At 39.7% G+C, this 18,007-nt stretch overlaps 1 protein-coding gene across 1 annotated transcript; it reads left to right on the top strand.

The window, feature by feature from the left end:
• The first annotated feature begins 1,408 nt into the window (after positions 1-1,408).
• Positions 1,409-17,851, top strand: DKK3 (dickkopf WNT signaling pathway inhibitor 3). The gene is made up of 6 exons (XM_009867411.1): positions 1,409-1,546; positions 2,054-2,137; positions 13,902-13,994; positions 14,328-14,472; positions 15,662-15,818; positions 17,449-17,851. Exons 1-6 carry the CDS (start codon positions 1,409-1,411, stop codon positions 17,690-17,692), a joined length of 861 nt encoding a protein of 286 aa, XP_009865713.1. The 3' UTR covers positions 17,693-17,851.
• The last annotated feature ends 156 nt before the right edge of the window (positions 17,852-18,007 follow it).

Raw genomic sequence — 18,007 nt, 5'->3', positions numbered from 1 at the left:
CGGTGCGTGGTAAGGGGAGGAGCGAGGAGCTACTCTGTTGTCTTTGTGCGGCGGGAACTGGTGCCCGAGAGGTTCTCGCAAGCCAGGAGTCAAAGGTGCTGAAACCACGTGTGGGGAAGCGGCTTGCCTGTGCGTGCGATGCAGCTCCTTCGCCTCATCTCCAGTTGCTCGCCCAGAATGGCGCTGGAGCTGTTTCAAAGGCAGGAACCGAGGCCAGAGCCCGAGCCATTGTCCCGGATCGCTCTCAGACCTAGTTCCTGCATCCCCCTTTCTTCTGCGCTGTTTTCCCCTTCATGCTGAGAATCTTCCTTTCAGATTCGCTCTTCCTCTCAACCAAAAATACATAGTCCAAAAAAAGCTTTTACTGATAATCCACTGGGGAGAACAGACCTTTGTTTACTATAATTCAGTAATTTAAGAACTTTCTCCATCACCTGGACAGTTGCCAAAGTCTGCTTCTGTCACCCACTTCGTTTAGACTGCAAATACATTGAGCCAAACCATTTCATTTTTTAAAGTGTTCTTTACAACATCAAAAATATGCTTAGGAAAATCGTTAGCTGCTATCGTCAGCTCTGGATTAAGGAATAGTCTATATACAGCAGAAAATGTGGATTGTCTGAGCTGTGTCTTAGCAGATAAATGCTTTACGATTTAAAAGGTTTTCAGCTGTCATTTAAAATAAACAGACACACCAGAAAGAGAAATTTTTGTCTTTGGAAAAATTCTCTTGTTCATCCCAGCTGAACTTGTGGCCTCCTAGCTCCGTTACAGCAGTTGCAAATAAAAGAGAGACGCAACTTGCTCAGAGATTGTGTTGTTTACAAGACTCATTCCCTGTTGCTGAGCTGACTGTGTTTTCCGATTCAGAGAGCACTCCTTTTCTGTGCTGAGTCCTCATCTGGCAAACACAGACAGCGGGAACTGAAATAGAGAATGACAAGAATGAAATTTTGTACATGTGCACCCTGGTCTAGAGAACTGCTTTTGTTGACTTCAGGGGGCTTTGCCTGTGTGTCTTTGCCCTGCCAGAGTACTTTCACTTCTTTGTCAGATGCGAAAGTCTGTCTTAACTGTTCAGTGGTTTTCTGGGAAGAACAGAAAGCTGGGCTCAGCCTGCGCGGGTACCAAATTGTCACTAGTGCTCACACACTTCTCCTCACAGGGGCTGACTTTGGCTTAACAGTCCAGAGCTCAGGGGTTTAGCTCCCCGTTGTTTTTCTAGTCCATTAAAAGAGCTGCTGTGGTCACAGTTTGAAAGGGCTGAGTAAGCGTTGTGGGACAGGGAGATCTGTCTAACAGCACCACAGAACTAAACAGCGCGTTGTGAGGGCTGCACGAGAAGTGTTGCTCATTCTCTTTCGTGTAACTGTTACTAATTTTCAGTTGGTTTATTTAAATTTGGCAGATGGAAGCTGAAGAGGAAGGGGCAAAAAAACTATCGGAAGTAAACTTTGAAAACTTACCTCCCAACTACCATAATGAGTCCAACACGGAAACCAGAATTGGTAATAAAACTGTTCAGACTCATCAAGAAATTGATAAGGTAAGAAAACCTGCGTAGCAAGCTGCTGGTTCTCATACAACCTTTTCTTCAAAAGTAAAACCAATTTTGCATGTTTTGGGGAGAAATAAGATAATTTGGAGCACAAACGTTCCTGTTGATAATTACTTTGGGGTTCTATGGTATCTTATTTACTTACCTAATCACTGTGTAGGGACATATATCATGAAACGTTAATATGAAATAGTAAAGTATTTTGAAAAAAAGTGCCTTTTAAAAATAGAACACAAGCACAGGTATTACACGGCTAATAAAAGATTGACCATCTCCTGCCCAGTTAGTTTCACTGTAGTCACATCTTAAATAGATAAGAAGGTAGCCTTGTCATCTACTTTTTCCCCCAGATTAGGATTTTATGAGTGACAGCGAGATGAGGAAGAAAAGGAGAGGGGAGGGGTGGGTTAATTATTGCAGAATGTTGGACTGAGAGTAACAAAAGCCTAATAAAAAATTCTAGTTTGATATTTTGTTCTTCTTTTGCTGTACCAGGTTACAGATAACAAAACTGGATCAACAGTTTTTTCTGAGACTGTTATCACATCTATAAAAGATGGAGAAAACAAAAGAAATCATGTAAGTGAACATATTTTTTCCCTTTGAAAATTAAACAAATACTTTGGGTTCATCAGAAGAAGGTGTTATAGTGCACCTACCAAAATTTCTGCATGTTTTAAAACACACAAAACCGTTAGGAGTAAGCAGTCAAAAAATGGTTTTTGTTTTGTGTTTTAATAAATTTAACTTAGGAATATTATCTTATGAACTGAAAGCAGAGTTTCAATGTTGTAGTTAACTGGGGTGCTTGATCTAAATATTCAATTTGTAAATGTTGTACTCAGATAGCAGACAGTTACACAGCCCTTTCCAGTGAGTGAATAAATGCTTAGTACGATAGTGCTTCATGGATGTTCTCTCAGTGCTTTTCAGTTTCATAGAAAAATTGCTTTATGGACTTATAACAGTAGAAAATAAATCCTAAATTATCTATTCTGAGGAGTCTGTGGAACAGTATATGGCTTTATTTGCCTTTCAGCCTAACCTAGTGATGGATAACTGGTTATGAAATGACACTTTGGGGAGGGGGAGAGGGGTGGGACAATAAATCCCCCACCTCCCTCTGGAAATATAGTTGTCTAAGGATTCTCAAAGATATTTAAAATATAAAGAGTAGTCTTTACCCGAGTCTTGCAAACACGGGTATATTTGCTGAACATCGGTAGTCCCATGATAAATTTGTCGTGTAGCACTACTTAGAACAACTGTTTTGTTCAGTTACAGTCTTGCCAAAACGGACTTTTATGCTCTTACTAAGATAGGACTTGCCAGTGATTCCTCTGATACCTGGCAGCATCTGACTAATACTTTGTGGTTTAACTTGATTTAACATGCCCTTGCTTTTTTTTAGAGTAACTTTCTGCCAGTTCTTTCACAGAAGCAGCTCTTTAACTATTTTATAGAACATTAAAAAAAGAAAAAAATGTTTCCATTTAAAAGGGCATAAACCCTGAAGTTAGTGCATCTTTCTTGCTATTATCCTCCAAGTTTTCCATCTTTCAGCTCTTATTTTTATACTGCTGTTAAAGTTTGATAATGGCAAGTAGCAAAATAAAGTTGCTTCTGTATGCTATACTTCTTTATTTTTACTATTTTACAAAGCTTCTAGATTAAGTGGTAAGTCAAGGTACAAAACAAATTGCAACTATTCTAAGCTACAGCTTGGTTTTATATAAATTGTTCCACAATGCTTTTTAGTAATGAGATATACCTAACGACGGCAAACCAAATGGGTTTTTTTCAAGCAAATATGGTCACCATCTTCAAATACAAAAGCAAACTTTGCAACCTTCTTAGCACTAGGGCACAACATTTGTTGTTTCATAATGTATTTGGACTGCTTGTGGTGTCTAATCATTCTTCACAGCTGCAAAAAGTGTTTCTAAGTTAGCTTTCTCCAAAGATTATACAAAGTTCCTTATAAGCTTCATGTATCAAGTGACATTATCTGCATTTTCCTTAGCGGAATGTTGCCTCACTTACTGAGCAAATGCTGCATCCAGAAGCAATACTGGTACTAGTGTCCCAGCTAAAGAATTTGAGGGCTAAATAGAAATTTTTTGGCAAATTTCATGGTGGCAGTCTTTATTCAGTTATGAAGTAAGCATAATCAAAACTGAACACTTTAACTCCTAATAACTTAAATTCTGAGGCACTTCATTTATCAACATCCTTACTGTAGCAGCTGTTGAAACAAAACTACATTTGTTAATGTTTATTTCCCCTCTCACATTCCTTTTGAAGTTTCAGCATGCCCATGGTACAAACACCTAATTTAGAGGTTGCCAAGTTAGAGAAAAAGCTAACTGGGAAAAACAAACCACAGATGTATTTTGTTGTTATTTAAGAAAAGTAGGCAAACACGTACGTATTAATTTGACTAAGAGGTCCCAAACAGAAGTAAATTTGAAAATACTTGAAAACTTTAAACATTAAGGAGGAGTATGATTTACATACTACAAGGGTGAAGAACTGTTATAGCAGTAACGGCATGAGACTGAGAAATGGAAAATGTGGGTTATAGCAAGAAAAATGTGCTGCCGAGATCTACTAAGTGGAAGAAAAATTTTCTCCAAATAAAAAAGCACTGTTGCTTAGATCTTTAAACGTAAAACAAAAGTATTGGGAAAATGAGTTGCAGAAAATGTTACACTGGCCCCTTAGGTAAATTTATATACATACATTTTCAGAATTGAAGTGTTACGTGACATCATGGGATGTCCCAGGCACTTTCTGGGCCACAGGCTTCACAGGTCACTGGATGATGAAAGAGTAACACTGCTTCTGTTTTTAAAATTAGCAGCAAAGTAATACATGTATGGGTTTTGTATTCTCCAGGCAGTTAAAAAAGGAAACCTTTTTAAATCTGGAGATTATCTGGGTGGATCTCTGAATACAGGTAGCATATGCTGCTCTGTAATACGCATCCGTAATACCCATCAGCAAGTCATCCTGCTGTGTAGTGTAGCGCAACAAGAGGTTTGTATAATTGTAACTCTAACTATTGACAGTGACTTGAAAAGAGTGATACTGACGTTTTGTTTGGTACTGACATGAGAGTTTGGTGGCAGAGCCAGCCATTGGGAAGAGGACCTCTGTTCTGATGCTACTCCCGTAGCCTTCAGACTGATGCCTCTTTAGAAGAGCACTTCTGCTTTTATTTTTGATCTGCTAAGTAAAAGAAATAGGCACATGTTATCACACAAGCTCAATTTTTATGCTTGGAGGGAAACCAAATGCTGAAAACTAAACCAGTTTCATAGGTTCAGTTTATAGGCTTAGCTTATAAAAGTTAAGCATTCCCACAGCTCCTGCACTTTAGTGGTAAATTGGGTGGTAAATACAAGAATTCATCAGGCCACCTGCTCTGAAGTGTAACCTCTATATAATTTATTACTGCAGTAATTAGTAATAACTGGAACCCTACAACCCTCAGTTCACATTTATTCTCTGAGCCAAGTTAAAAGCCACTGAAATCACTGGGAAGTTTTTCCAGTGATGTTTTTGGGCTTTGAGACATGACACAAAAGCCTCACAGGTAGGCAAAGATGCGTCTTGCAACAGGTCTACATACTGGCCAGCATGAAATTTGGTACTGGAGAAGCAGCTTCATGGAAAACAGGTTGTGTCTGCTTTTTAAATCACAGTACCTGTTCCACTCCTATGTCCTCCTGCAAACAGGTACAAATACAGATACATACATACGTAGTACATACAAATATATACAAGTATATACACATAGTGCAGATACACTGTTAGGGAAATAAAGGGCATAATCTTGCCCACACTTTTGCCTCTCAGGTAGTATTTCTTCTTGGCCTCGCATCAAAAAAATGTTCTCTATAGGTGATGTTCTTTGTTACTGACTGGCTCACATGACAGGGTTTTGGTGGCCAGAAGAATATCAGTATTTTAAGTCTCCAAAAGAGGGATTGGGCTGCTCGCTGCTTCTGGCAACGCGATCCAGTTCTTCAGAGGTGCTGCATTATTTGGAGGCGCCATTTACATTCCCAGGCTAACACTCACTTTCTCAGATGTCAGTGAGGACTGACAGTCACCAGCACAGATGTCAGGCTTTGATCCAATAGTCTTATATCATTCAAGAGGCCAAATACTGGCAAGAGATAGCTGGATGTGTGTGGCTTTATGTCTGTGCAGACTTTATATGCGCTTAGTGCTAGGTTTAAGACATTAGTTGGCTTGCAAATTAATAAGAGTATTTCCAGTAGAAAGCTAAGGTATAGAACGCAGATGAAGTAACAGCATTCTTTATTACCATATGAAAATCAGATGGTTTTTGGCTTGTTGACTAGTACTATTTCAGCTGTGATGTATTAGCCTAATCAATGAAAAATAAACATGAAAAATAAAAGGAAACAAAATTGGTAGTGGTAAGATTTGCTGCACAAAGATTAGTTGCATTTCTTCTCAGTTGCATTCAGAGCAGTATTTATATAAGCTCTCTCTTCTAATTCAGCACTGTCCACTTCTCCCTTCTAATTAGTAATATATCATAATATAGCGTAATTGGTTAAAAGATATACAGGGTGGGATTTTTGGATTTGTTTACTTGTTATTCTATATGGAAATGACTCCAAGACTGCTCTGTGAATATATATCACATGAGGAGTCCCTCAAAATTGTTCCCTTAGAAAGCTCAGTCCTCCCAGGGGAAGGAAGAACCATTTTCAGCACAGAGAGGCTGACATCATGGTGTCAGGCAAAGGACAGCCTTAGTGGGCTTTCTGTGTCCAAGATATTGCATAGGCATCAGAAAGGGAAAGTTTGTCTTGGACTTCATACGTGCTAAAAATCTGTAATACATGCATGTTCTTATGTCCCTTTTGGAAGGACATAAAGCGTAAGCTGAAGACCCTTTTTCATTTCTCCTTCATTGGAGTTCGTTTAGGAAGTGGAATGAATATTCATGAACAATCATCATCTCATGTTGTTGATATCCTCTAGACTCGTTATTTCAGACAGAATTAAATTAAGAGGGGGGAAAAAAAAGAAAAAGCTTCTTCTGTAATCTCAACAAATGCCCCGAAGAGGAGGTCTGGAAGAAGCCTTAAAAAGTCAATACCTACAACCCAGATGCCTACTGCATCATTAGGCAGACATTCATCTCATCTGTTCTCAAAATCCTCAAGTTCTGGAGACGATTTATTCCAATCCATTTCTATGCTATTTCTGTGAGTAATTTAACCCCCGTCTTCTATCTACCACTCATGGAAAATAAATTATTCCCTTTCCTGTAGAGTAGCAGCAGTCTCCCACATTGTCAACTCTGCTACAGACAAAATCCACTGTAGATGAATTCTTACCGATGTTATTTCTGTTCTAGTATGATTATCTTTAGCTGACACCTTAAGCACAGTAAGAAGTCTGTTGAAACTGTAAACTACCAAAAGAGTAAATCATATAAGAAAAAAGCACATAAGATTCAGGACGTGAAATAAGTTCTGTGATGGATTGAGCTCAGGTTGGCAGGTTGGACTGAGCTCAGGCTGGCCCTCAGTGTGTTACTCTTCATTTAGTTATTAAGATTAGCAATCAGCTATTAAGTACAAAAATTTTGTTTTGAACTGTTTTTGCACAGCTGTTTCACATCCTTCCTGTGTATGGCTACTCTGGATTGTTTTGGTTTTACAAATTTTCAAGATCTACATAGTTAGTTAGTGAATCACGGTAACTTTGTAGCTGCCAACTCTAGAGACACAAGACGCCTGCATTAAAATTCAGCCCCTGGGCAACACCACTATGTAAAAGCTCTATCTTTGTATGATTACTGACTACTTAGAAATAATGGCACGTTAGAGCTTTGTAGTAGAGTTTTACAGTGTTTGCATGACTGTTACGTTATCTCAAGACATTTCGCATAAAACCCAAAATCTTTTAGAACACAAGGTTTTAGACACATATTCTGATTATCAAAGGTCAAACAATTGTTATTCCTGGAGTAATATATCCCCAGGTAGATGCATTTCTATGTTAAGACAATTAATTGCAGAATCAGTAGGAAAACTGTGTTTCTAAACACGCATCTGTATTTTGATCTCCTTTGATAATCTCATACTATGTGAAAAAGTTTTTCTTAACATGGAGCACATGGCTATTGGTTTTGGGTTTCAGATTGTTTAATTTCAGAATATTCCTTCTCTGTCTAATTAGGGATAAAGAAGATTATAGAGTCTCTGTGTATTTAAAAGAAAGGGACTGAGTGTATAGCATGGCACCAACTTTCTAGAAGGCCTAAGGGAAGATTGGGTTGTCAGAATTTCTACCATTCTGCTATTCCGACGGTGCAACTCACAAACAGCAGAGAAGGGCAAATGTGTGGGATGAGATGAGACTTCAGCTATCACAGTCAGCCACTGCACTCTGTAACCCTATATACATGGGGCTGTATACATTTATACGTGTGTGTATATATACATATACACAAGACCTTTCCTCATTTCTTAATTGGATAGCTCTAGTTAACTTAGATGAAGTTAATCCCTGTCACATTATAACTTGTGGGGGTTTTGTACCAAATTTGAACAGTTCTTCCAGTGTGCCTCCTCTGATACCACTGCAAAATAGACTGAAGTAAGTAAGTACTTTGCACTGTGCTTCCTACTCAGGACCATGTGCAGAGGCTGTAGGCTTGCCAGGAACAGATTGTTAGATTGCTAACTGAGAAGAGGGGGTGAGGGAAGAAGATAAAGTGACCGCTTCTGCCGAGTGACCTGCCATGAAATTATTACATGACATACAGAGAGTCTGACCGTGCATGAATAAAACATAGTCTGATAGTGCACCTAAGCATCATTTTTCTCATTATCCCGAGGCATTTGTTGGGTATCTTTTATTTTTTGATTTTGTGTGGAGTCTCCTCTTACACTGAACTCCCAGTTCCTTGAAGCCGTGGATAACAAGACATTTATTTTTTGACCTTGAACATTAACTGCCTAAGTGTCTGATCAGTGACAGGATCACTGTGCTTGTGGTGAGAATAAGCAGCCAGTGTAGCAAGGAGTAGACTGCCTTTGGTGGTGGGCAGTTTATTGGGTGATTACAGTCTGCCCCAATTAATTCCCTAGGCTTTTTGAAAGCACGGTAAGGGTCATGTCTCTGTGTTGCTTTTGATACCTAAAGCCAAGCTCAAATGCCTTTGGGCCTTCTCCAGTTATATCTTGCAGATGGATTTAGCATTCGTTTAGATTGCATCGTGCAGAGAGTCAGAAATTAAATCTTTCCAATTAAAAGGTTTCTGTTTTCTTGACAGGGGAAAAGGAAATGGTTGAGACTATTTCTATGGAGAAGTTCAAGACAAAACCGAGGAAGTCACTTGTATTTTATTATTTACTAGTTTTGAGCTCAGAAGTCACATTCCTGTTGATCAGCCACACAAAGAGCTGACTTTCCCACATAGCACTGGGATGTGACTAATACCATAGTTTACAACTCGCATGTCTGCTCTCTTTAGTATGTCTTTTTTTAACAGTAGTTCTTATTTGTATGAGTGCTGTGGACTTGGCAGGGCAGCAGTAAAAGGTTTGGTCTGCTGGAAAGTATTACAGAATTTTTGAGGTATTTCAAGGCAAATTAATTCATGTCTCATTAAAGACAAACCCATTATGCATCCTGTCTAGACAACTAAGAGATTAGGAGTTGGATCACTACTGCAATTCAAACTAGGGTAGTCGTTTTCGTAAAACGATATTCCATTCTATGTAATTCTGCCATTTTTCTAACACATGTAATACATGTAGGATATAAAACAGTTTTTATGCTTTTTTCCTTACTACTCAGCAGTTTTTGCCATCTGCTGCACTAATGGAGACCAGACCTATTTGAAATGACTGTAGAAATTAAAACAAAACCTAGAAGGGGATATGTAAACACAGAAGTAAATATTAACTCTTAGAAGTGCTAACTACTAAGATATGTCAGTTCCAGTGGGAACAAGTGGGTTTGCTAGAGCACTGCAGCTATGGCTGAAATTCTCATTGTCTCACAGCCACTCTTGGGTGAGCTCTGGAGCTCTTTGGGAAGGACCTGTAGCTACTCCTTATGGGTGTTAACATTGAGTTCTACTTGGGTTACATGGTTTTAAAAAGGAAATTTCTTTGTATCAAGAGCTTTTAAGCAACACCTAAAGGAGGTTTCTGTTTAGAGAAGCTTTTTTGTCTGTCCCAGCAGACAACAAGAGGTCCCCCCATGCATTTAAGTTTCTTTCAGCAGCAGTTGTTTTAGGGACTTAAAATACAGGGTAACTTTTCCAGGAGTTTCAGTGTTTTGTTATGGTTAGGTTTTGGGTTTGGTTTTTTTTTTTCCTGTTGGTTTTGGAAGAGATCCTAACCCCTAAATTGCTTTCAGGTGTTTCAGGATATTATATATATTATGATATGAGCCCACAGGATGCTGAGTATGTACTTACAGGTATATAGCATGCTCTTCTCCATCCTGCCTTCTGCTCTTTATGGGTCCTTGTATACCCATTAATCAATAGACAGACTCTCAGGCTGCATTATTCTTTACCACTTCTTAAACGACACATTCCTTTGCTGCTACATTAAATTAACTGCTGTAACAACGTAATGTATTTCAGGGAGACATACAACCATTGTAAGTTTAGCTAATTCTGTCCTTAAGCTACCTGCTCAGCTTGTACGCTCTGCTGCATGTCAGAAGCCAGCACTCCCTCTCCTCAGTTTACGCTGCTGCTCTTGCAAAGACAAAATATACTGAGAAATAACTTACTTTGCAGAATTCCAGAAGAAAATGGATTGTTCAGAATGCCTTGCAGCTGATGAAGATATTTAGGTTTGCTCCTTGTCCAGCAACTGTTATGTTTCAAGGTAGCCTGATTAGAGAAGGCCTGTAGCCTTATTAAGGGGGCAAAAAAAGAAAGAAAAAAGATAAATGGTTACCCAATTGCATGTACAAGCATTACTGAGTTCTGTGTTGACTATGGATTATAATACCTAAGTGAAGAAGTTAGTTTGGAGATGGCACAAAATTTCACAGAGAGCATATGAAAGCAAGCTTCTTCCATGCCAGGAAGGAAAACCACTACAGGATTTTTCTCCCCCAACTGAAAACTCTCATAAAACTGGAAGTCTGAACTGGTGGGACACAGTCCAGTAAGAGGAAAAAGAAGTATTTTTGGTGAGGGACTCACTAATGCAAGGGAAAGCAGTGACTGGAGAATTGCAGCTTTGGTGTTAGGTAGGTTTAGAGCTAGAGAACGAGTTATTCCATGAGCCATGAGTTATTCCACGAACCGTTACGGTGAGATTTCCCCTCTGTGGAAAGGGACAATTGGAAAAATTGACTACACTGAGACCTGGCTGTTTGCCTGAAAGTAGATGGAACAGCAATGAAACAGTATCAGTTATTCTGGGTATGGTTTATACAGAGGTAAGGGATTCAGGAAAAGAAGCCGACAAAGCTACAGACAAAAAATTGGCCAGAAAGAGCACGGCTGCTCAAGAGAAGTGGCTGTTAACTTGGAAGCACAAAGCCTCAAACATACTATGTAACATATGGATTTTGACTCATCTGATTATGCAGAAACACAAAAACAAACAAGGGGAACGCACAGTATTCTGGACTAATGAAGCTGCAAAAACATTATGGTAATTCATAGCAACCTAGACCAGGTGATACTACTGCCTTAAAATATCTGAAATGACTGCTTCTTAATTGCAAACATGTAACTTGAGTACCAGGTCCTTGGCTTGAAAAGAATCAGGCCCTAGATTGTGTTTGGCTTCTGTTCCGTGTTCTGCATAATCCAACTGTTTGAAAAGATCTCAGATGACCCAACTGGGTACCCAACAAGGCACTGCTCTTCACGCCTTGTCTCACACAGGGCAAGGAGCTTCCATCAGGTTTGATCTGGAGAATTTCAGAAGACAGCAGAGCCATTTCACAGTGTTATCTTTTCCTCTTTCAGCAATTATACTAATTTAAGAGCTTCACTTAAATTTCCTGCTTCAGCCCAGCTGAAACAGAAGATCTACCTGGGATGGGGTGGAAGAAGTCACAGAATCACAGAATGTTCGGGGTTGGAAGGGACCTCTGAAGATCATCTAGTCCAACCTTCATCCCAGCGTACCTAACCACTACACCATAGCCTCAAGTGCTAGATCTACTTTTTTTTTTTTTTTTAAACACCTCCAGGGTTGGTGACTCCACCACCTCCCTGGGCAGCCTGTTCCAGTGCCTCACGACTCGTTCAGTAAAGAACTTCCTCCGAATATCCAATCTAAACTTACCCTGTCAGTAGTTTGGGGAGAAATTATCTGAAAATATAGAAATAGAAAATTAAAAGCTTAGTGGAATCTTTCAATAAAGGTTGTGCAGATGACAGCTGATCTGCTCTAGCAAGTGGGATTAATATCTCCTGAAGAGCAGTCTATCTGGTTTCTTCAGAGAATTCAGGATTCTTTTTAACTTGACTGATAGCATCAGCCTTATGATGGTACAAACCAGTGATGGAGTACAAGTGACATAGAATGGTGCTATGATTTATTTTTCTGTTGGCTAGATTGCTTTTAGCCTGGAGAAACCACATTTTAGAGAACAGGGTTAATCACATGATTTTTAAGGAGTAACCACTGGATGGGAAAACACTCCCTCCCTGTCAACGAGACACATCAGGGGTACACAAACACGTGCCCTTAGTCTCTGTGTTATCCTCACTGCCCTACCTGCAGAGCTGTGTTCTGAGAGAACGTGCTGGTTTGTGTGTTCGCCCTGTGCAGCACCTCTACCAGAGTGCTCCTGGAACCTCCGGGTGAAGAAACTCTAGTCTGAGGTTGTGATTCAGATGGAAACTCAGGTGTCCCTCTCACATAAACATTTTTATTAAGCCCATGAAATGATTCTAGGTTTGAAATCTAAACATGTGCTCAAGCACCTTGCGAGCTTGAGGCCTACCCTGTCGTCTTAGCTGATGCATTAGGGAACTGTGGGGCTTTTTGTTCCCTAGGATATATGCAGCAGTTCAGTACTTGTCAGTCTTAAATTAGAGTTCAAACCTGTCTGCTGAGTGCTCACATGGAGAAAAAAGGTGGGGGAAGAAACAGCTTAATAGGTGTATTTCAAAAGCATGTGATGTGGAAATCACATCCTTCGACAGGCTAGAACATTACTAAATGTAAATTGACTCCATCAACAGCAGGGAGATGCCAGAGGAATGATGTCAGCTGAAAATCTGCTCCTGCATATTTTACTATATTCAAATTAAAATAAGGATTTAAAATTTCCATGTGTAGGTATTCAGATATTTGCAGCTGTGAGTGTGCAGGTGACAGGGTGTGGATTAGATGATCTCTAAGGTCCCTTTCAGCCTAGGCCATTCTGATTCTCTAGGTACATGATTCACATGCCATCAACCAAGAAAAGGAAATCAAACGGTGTGTGACATCTACTGCTTCCCAGAAGTACCGCTGTTAAGGTCATGCCACTGTTACTATGAAGTCCCAGGAATGTTTAAGTTGCCAGTCCTGTGGAAAGAAGCACTGCATTTTCCAGCCTAGAGGTGTTGCCAACAAAAATGCTCAGGCACTGCAAAGATGCTTATGTTTGCCTGAGAAGGATTTCTCTGCAAAGGGGAGAAGAGGAACAGTTAAAAGAAAACACTTCTCCCTTCTCCCTTAGGGCTGTCCTTGTTGGCTTAGGGAAGCTCACCATGCTGTGGCATTTCTGAGGTCAGCACTAATGTTGCTGGGGAACAGGAGGGAGGAAAGCATAAAGCTCCCTGGTCTGGGATCAAGAACGCTGCTGCAGAATCGTCTCCCACAGAGTATTAAGATGCTCTTGGCTGCTTCAGCTGCTGTAGTGTAGCCTCCTTCCTTCTGCCTTGCCCCTCATCTAGAAAAAAAGCCAGCAAGTAATGAATCACAATTGTATTCTAATACAAGTAGAATAGATTTAATACAAATGTACGAATGTCTTCAAGCCTTCCCCATCCCTCAGGAGAAAAAAGCAAACCCAAAAAGCCTGCATAAACAAGATAATTGTGTTGGGGGGGGTTGGTTTTGTTGGATTTTTTTGATTGTTAGTATTAATATTTATACAAGAAGTGAAGCCACCTAACACTTTGAGGCCATATACATATAACAGGGAGATAACATTGTTCTATTACAGAACTCTGGCTGCATGAAGAACCAGTTTCTTGGTTCCCAAATAAGACGTAACCAATCAAGACCTTCTGGTATTTCAAGAAACAGTATGGATTTCTGTCACATGGTAGCAAATGACACTACTTCTATCTTTTTTTTTTCAGGAGTGTATCATTGATGAAGACTGTGAAACAGGGAAATATTGCCAGTTCTCCACCTTTGAATATAAGTGCCAGCTCTGTAAAACCCAGCATATGGTATGTCCTGAATGAGATGTGATTTTATGTGATCTTTAGAAACACGATGTATAAGCTAGTGTTGCTAACATTAGCAAGTCAAAACGGATAGAACACAAGATGCAGAGCTTTCTGCATGAGGTTCAAAAATGGATGTGTAGAGTGTTTTGGGTTCTTCTCTTCCTTTTAACTAAGTTCTAGGGTTTCTGTTTTCATATGCTTTCAAACCCTCACTCTGCACATACATGCAGTTGCCTTCAGGAGCAGGGTCTAACTGTATGCTAAGGCATCTGTTGATATATGCAGTTAGTGCCCAGAGTGACAGTTTTGTCATGTGCTTTGTCCATCTGCAAGCGCTGCTCACGGGATGTTGAATGCTGTGGAGACCAGCTCTGTGTGTGGGGTGAGTGCAGGAAATCCACTTCAAAAGGAGAGAACGGCACCATTTGTGAGAACCAACATGACTGCAACCCTGGAATGTGCTGTGCTTTTCAGAAAGGTACAGAGGTTTTTGCTTTTTATCCTACTCATTCTATCATACTGGAATGTTAATATTTAGCTCTTCAGTTGGGTGAAGTGATTAGATCCCTACAGAATCAAGAGTTCATTCTTCTCCCTTGGCCAGGGGAGCTTACAGGGTTAACTTCATGATAAAACTTCCATGGAAGTAGGAGTGAGAAACAGCCTGATGGGGGTACACAGTGGTGAAAGAAAAGCCTACTGCACACTAGACACGAGACCAGCATGAGAAGCACAGAAGCCCACTATTCCTAAAGGAGAGTCTCAGAGATGTGAAAGTATCAGAGCTCTGTCAAGTTTTAAGCCAAGAGAGCAAAAACCAGAGAATTAAAAACGTACAAAGTAAATTAGTGAAATTACTGAAAGTGGTTTTTCCTTCATAGCAGCAAGCAGACCATGCAGATGCAGTTCATACTCTTGAGTTTTAGATGAGCTTTTCAGGGCACCACACTATGTAGTACTTGCCTCAAGGCCTTTCACCATCTCCAGAGTACTGCAAAACATTGTCCTCATAAAGATTGGACTGTCTTTACCTGTATATTTTTTATACAAAATTGTAGTAAACTCTGGAGCATTCACTGTATAAGATATATTTCAGAATTGGGACTGGGAACTGATGAGTCATACACATTAAAGCACACGTGCCAAGGCCCAAATACCATCAGACAGCTTTGCCTCTTGTAGAATTACTCTAAGAAAGTAATTGGGTGAGTAGTTCTTTTAATCCCATTATTTAGTCTCTGAAGAATTGCTCGGTATTTGTAACCTCTGCAAAGAAATAATAAGAGTATTAAACAATAAATGTTTCTCTATTCAGATTTTAAACCATGAATGCTATCCATTGCAAAAGATTCACTGTAATGTTAATTTTCTTGGTTTTAGCAGAGTGTTTCAAATCTCCAAGGGATGGAGTTGTGCAGTACTACTGTATTGACAGCAGTCTCTTTGGGAGCAAGCAGGAGTTGTTCCTGCGCATTAAGCATAAACTTCAAATGTCTTACTCCCACCTAGTGGAAAGAACATTAAGATGTGGCTCCCTAATATGTAAGGGAACTTAAAAAGAGGTCAAGTCTGTCTATTTATATCTTGCATGTAGACTTAAAGATTAGGTCATCTCGGTTTAACAGAGTTAACGAATTCTCATAAAATTAATTTACTCTGGGATGCAGAACTACTGTTTCCTGTGTGCACTCCATTACCTGAAGAAGGTGAACCCTGCCACGATACTTCAAACAGGCTTCTCAACCTCATCACCTGGGAACTGGAACCCGATGGAGTACTTGAGCGATGCCCGTGTGCAAGTGGCTTGAGCTGCCAACCTCAGAGGTAAAGAGCAGAACTGGACAACGGAGCCGCTTGAAATTTTTGAGGGGTCGCTTTCTGTGTAAATAGATACAGAATCCGCAGATTCTTCCGTACTATGAAGTGTTTTGACAGCTCTTAGCAGCAGCATTGAAACTACCTGTTTCACTGCGAGAAAGTGAGATCATGTTAGTTTTGCATTGGAAGCATTTTTAGAAAGCCTGTATGTTATCTATGAAATAAACTTTCCAAGTTTGTTCTTACACCATTTTCATTTACTTCCAACAAGACAGCATAGCTGTGACAGAGATGTAGATTAATATTTCTCTCCTGTGTCCAACTGTTTCTACATTTTTTTCATGCATGGAAAGTAACTGGATAACATTTTTGTTTCATAAATGTGATCTAAGGAAGCAAGGAGAGTTGATCCTAGCCTTTCAGCACCAAAAGTTTAGTTAATTTGCAAGGACCATTAACCTTCAGGGAAGGTATGTCAGCAAACCTCATGTCTAGTAAGAAGGGAAACAGCTGAGAATATAGAAACACTGAAATTAATTAGGGTGTGAATGTCACTGAACTGCCCAGCTATAGCTGCAAGAATTATTTATGTTTTGGGTTGTCACAAATACAATAATACTGTGTAAACCACCTGCCCATGGCTCACATGGACAGTAAGGTCAAGCTGCTTCTGTGAAGTTACATGGTGAATTTGAAGATTCAGGTTAACAGTTTTTTATTGAAAGAAACAGCCCATCTCCACTTGAAATGGCCCTCAGCTAAACATCACTCATGAGTGATAAACACTGAAACTATCAGATTATATCCTAGAGAACAGGGAGATAAGTCTGCCCACAAACAGAAATCTTGGAACTCCCAGAAAGCAAAACACACAAAAATTCAACATGTACACAAAATATGCTTCATGAACCTCTTTAGCTCATTTACTCTGTTTCCAGTAGAAGAAGCTGCAGCTTTAAGCAGTCGTTGAGGGGTGCCTGGCACAACCAGTGTCACCTTGCACTGTCACAGGGACCTGTAGCCCTGTTCTGTCCCTTGCAGTGCAAAGAGAGAACTGATGGCATCGTGGGCAAGTTGTGTCCCCGTCTCCTGTCAACAAATGTAAATCCTTGTTTCCTTTTAAAGCTCCTACAACAAATTGGGGATGCTTATGTGCAGGCAGCTGAAGCTACTTCAGAAAACAAAGACAGCAGAAGATACAGCTATTGCACTATCCTGTTTAGAACCAAATACAACACACACACTTTTCTCACCTCTACAGCTTCATGGCAAACATTTTTTCTGCATTCTTTTTAAGCCAATCGCATTTCTTAATATTACAACGTGAACAGAAAGGACTAGTCATTGTGATTGCTTGTAGGTAAAAGGGTCAGATTGTGCTGAGGTCCCCTGCTATCTTGTGTCCCAGTAGCAAACATTTTTTGCTATTCAGATCCTTGTTCTTGTTCTGTATGTGGAAATCTCATCTTTAACTAACCAGCATCAAGTGTGTGAAAATGAGATGCTTATGAAGTCAGACAGTATTGTGCATGTAACATGCATTAATGGGGGAAGGGAATGAAGAATTTTATTAAGGAACTAGCTAAAAGCATGAAAATATGTACTACATGGCCTCATTTCTCTTTTTTTCCAACAGCCACAGCACTACATCTGTGTGTGAAGTGTCTGCCAATGAAACCAGGAATAATGAAAAAGAAGATCCCTTACTCATGGATGAGATGCCACTTCTCAGCTTGATACCCAGAGATATTCTTTCTGATTATGAAGAAAGCAGTGTCATTCAGGAAGTGCGTAAAGAATTAGAAAGTCTGGAGGACCAAGCAGGTTTGAAGCCTGAGCCTGACTCAGCTCATGACTTGCTTTTGGGAGACGAAATTTAAAATCCAAACACCAGACAGTTTCATTAGTAATTTCTAGAAATTTTTGTCTTGTGTGTTGCTTATATAAATCCTAGACACATACTGCTGGATAGAAGTGCAATAAACAGGGTCTTCAATGAGCATCATTTTCTGTGCATCAAACCTGCCTGTTCAAATTATTGCCAAATTCATTCAATCCTTGGACCAAACCCTCTGTCAGAGACAAATGAGAAATCTATCAGCTTGTTTTCTGGATTAGTACTTTCCCCTTGTACATTAGAAATGAACTTATTGGTACTTGTACTCATTAAAAAGACAAATAAGCATTAATAATCT

This window comes from Apaloderma vittatum, unplaced genomic scaffold (genome assembly GCF_000703405.1).
Source record: "Apaloderma vittatum isolate BGI_N311 unplaced genomic scaffold, ASM70340v1 scaffold6744, whole genome shotgun sequence".
Classification (NCBI taxonomy): domain Eukaryota; kingdom Metazoa; phylum Chordata; class Aves; order Trogoniformes; family Trogonidae; genus Apaloderma; species Apaloderma vittatum.
The sequence above is the reverse complement of the archived record's forward strand: the minus strand, read 5'-3'. Positions and strand labels throughout refer to the sequence as shown.

Bases quoted from the DNA above. Each gene is read 5' to 3' on its own strand.
- DKK3 (XM_009867411.1), top strand. From the start codon at position 1,409: ATGGAAGCTGAAGAGGAAGGGGCAAAAAAACTATCGGAAGTAAACTTT. The intron at 13,995-14,327 runs GTATGTCCTGAA...TCCATCTGCAAG, and splicing joins TCTGTAAAACCCAGCATATG to CGCTGCTCACGGGATGTTGA. The intron at 15,819-17,448 runs GTAAAGAGCAGA...TTTTTCCAACAG, and splicing joins TTGAGCTGCCAACCTCAGAG to CCACAGCACTACATCTGTGT.